At 40.4% G+C, this 2,500-nt stretch overlaps 1 protein-coding gene across 1 annotated transcript in view; it reads left to right on the top strand.

Moving 5' to 3' along the window:
• Positions 1–2,500, top strand: part of LOC144440210 (uncharacterized) — an 11,015-nt gene that overhangs the window by 7,876 nt on the left and 639 nt on the right. Inside the window, exons 6-7 of the mRNA XM_078129513.1 lie at positions 178–364; positions 1,696–2,500. The exon at positions 1,696–2,500 is cut by the window's right edge and continues 639 nt beyond it. Of these exons, the coding sequence (XP_077985639.1) occupies positions 178–364; positions 1,696–1,993 (485 nt within the window). The 3' untranslated portion in view covers positions 1,994–2,500. The remainder of the gene's footprint in view (positions 1–177; positions 365–1,695) is intronic.

The raw sequence follows: 2,500 nt of genomic DNA, 5'->3' as shown, positions 1-2,500 counted from the left end.
GGCACAGAGAATGAGATCATAATTGTCTTTTGGTGGTGTATTTGTAAAGACCGAGCATAGCACAAGATATGGGAAATCATGGCAATATTCTTTTTCTAGACAGAACACTTTTGAAGGTAAATGTTTAATTTCCATTTAACGTCCTAAAACTCTCAAATCTACTATCTTGTATTTCAGACTGTCGCCAATGTGAGCCAATAGAAGTCGACTGGAGCTCGGATGTCACAACACTGGCTGTTGGCTTACTCACTCTCTTTAATGGCTGTCCAATAGAAATCTGTCCTGAAGGCGAATCTCTGTGTGCGACTACTATTAATCTTCATGAAGATGACAACGGCGATATGAAAGCCACCATACAAAAGGGGTAGGTGGAACACTCTGCATAAATGCTGTCCTAAGTCAAAAAAAAATGTTTCCGGTCAGGACATTTTGTGAGATGGATAACACACACACACTTCCCGCATTCTAGAGATGTACAATTATATGATCCTCTACATTAAGATAACAATGGCAATCCACTTCAGCGTCCATACATAACAATAAGAAATTATATATAAACACATAGATATACATATGAGCATTACAAAAAATGTCTCACATTTGGCTGTAACATGTACTTGAAGATGTTTAGCCAGTACGGTTGTGGGAGGATATGGGAGGGGGACACGCCGTTTGAAAATAAGGACATGCAGTAGGCCATTTAGTGGCATAAAATTACAAACCATACACATTATCGAAAGTCATAGAGTACTTTAAAATTGTCTTCAATACCCCAATTTGACTCCCAATACATTATTATACAACTGTTACTGTTACAGTATGGCTATACTGTGTACACTTTCACTTAATATGAAGAGATATTTTGGCAGACACTCACATTCGTTTGCTATTGACTGCGTCATAACTAAATGTCTGGTAGTGGGTAAATGAAGTGAACAATTGTGTAAACGTAAAAGGTAAACAACTGCTTCTGGGGTTTGAATGTTTAAAATGTCAATTGTACAAGAGAGAGAGAGAGAGAGAGAGAGAGAGAGAGAGAGAGAGAGAGAGAGAGAGAGAGAGAGAGAGAGAGAGAGAGAGAGAGGGAGAGAGACAGACAGACAGACAGACAGACAGACAGACAGGCAGGCAGACAGACACAGACAGACACAGACAGACAGACAGACAGACAGACACACACACAGACAGACAGACAGACAGACAGACAGACAGACAGGCAGGCAGACACAGACAGACAGACAGACAGACAGACAGACAGGCAGACAGACACAGACAGACACAGACAGACACAGACAGACAGGCAGACAGACAGACAGACAGACAGACAGACAGACAGACAGACAGACACAGACAGACACACAGACGAACAGACAGATGGGAAGAGAGAAAGGCGTACAGAAACACATTCGCATTGCAGTCACCGACGTCATCACTGAATAGAGGCTTTAGAATTTATTGCTGCAAAGAAATTGTTAATTGTATTTGCTAAACGACCGCTCCAGAGGTTCAAAAGTGTTCAAATCAGGAGCAAAATATCAGAATTTTCATGCCCCCCCCACTCGAATCCCCAATTTTCTTTCATGGTCCCCCTGACTTCTCTCAAGCCCCATCCCTGCCGACAATTCTGACCACAGCCTTAGATTGCTATTAGTATCTCTATCTGACAAGTGTTTACTATGTGTGTTTGCTCTGTAGGTGTGCTACCGCGACCACTTGTAAAAGTGATATAAATGCGAGGTCTCCTGAGTGCCCACCCATGGTGTCGGATGACGCAGAAGCAATCTATGTCGGTTTAGATATGTTAGGTGGCACTGAGTGTTCTTACTGCTGTGACAACGAACCAGATGATTCAGATGGAGGGGATACATATACCGGCTGCAACTCTGGAATTGTTCCATCACAGGAGCTTATCTGGAGTGGAGCATCATCCCTTGGCAGTTGTTTCCTAGTAACAATTGTCATGGCAGCATTTCTTGCAGTGTTCAATATCTAAAGCTATGACAGTCAAGTCTCTGTCGTCGCGTGCATTTTTGCACGGAAATAAATAATGCCGCATATATTTGTAGAATTTGATATCAAACATGTGTTACCAGTATTTGCATATCACGTGGTCTAAAATGACACATGTGATTGGTTTTCAGTACAGATGCTTAGGCGAAAAAATGTGATTCCGATAACATGGCCTCAGAGAATAGGGTAGGGAGGTAGGGATTTTATTTTATTTTATTTTATCTTTTGAATTATTGTTTTTGTTTTTGTTTTTTTGAAACTAAGATATTGTTTGGATCCAAAACCAAATTAAATATGTTGTTCAGAGTACAACTTCTGTGATAATTTGATGAAATATGTACAGGCATCACTTGGGAAAAGAAAACAGAGGTGCACGAAAGTCAACAAGACAAAGAATTCCTTACCTTTTTTTGTTTTAAATGTTTAAAAAATGTTAATGGTCGGCGGTTAATCGGAAACACACAATTTTGTTTTTCATTTTGCCTATACA

Source organism: Glandiceps talaboti, chromosome 9, assembly GCF_964340395.1.
Source record: "Glandiceps talaboti chromosome 9, keGlaTala1.1, whole genome shotgun sequence".
NCBI lineage: Eukaryota > Metazoa > Hemichordata > Enteropneusta > Spengelidae > Glandiceps > Glandiceps talaboti.
Note: the sequence above shows the minus strand (reverse complement) of the source record. Positions and strands in the feature narration are given on the sequence as shown.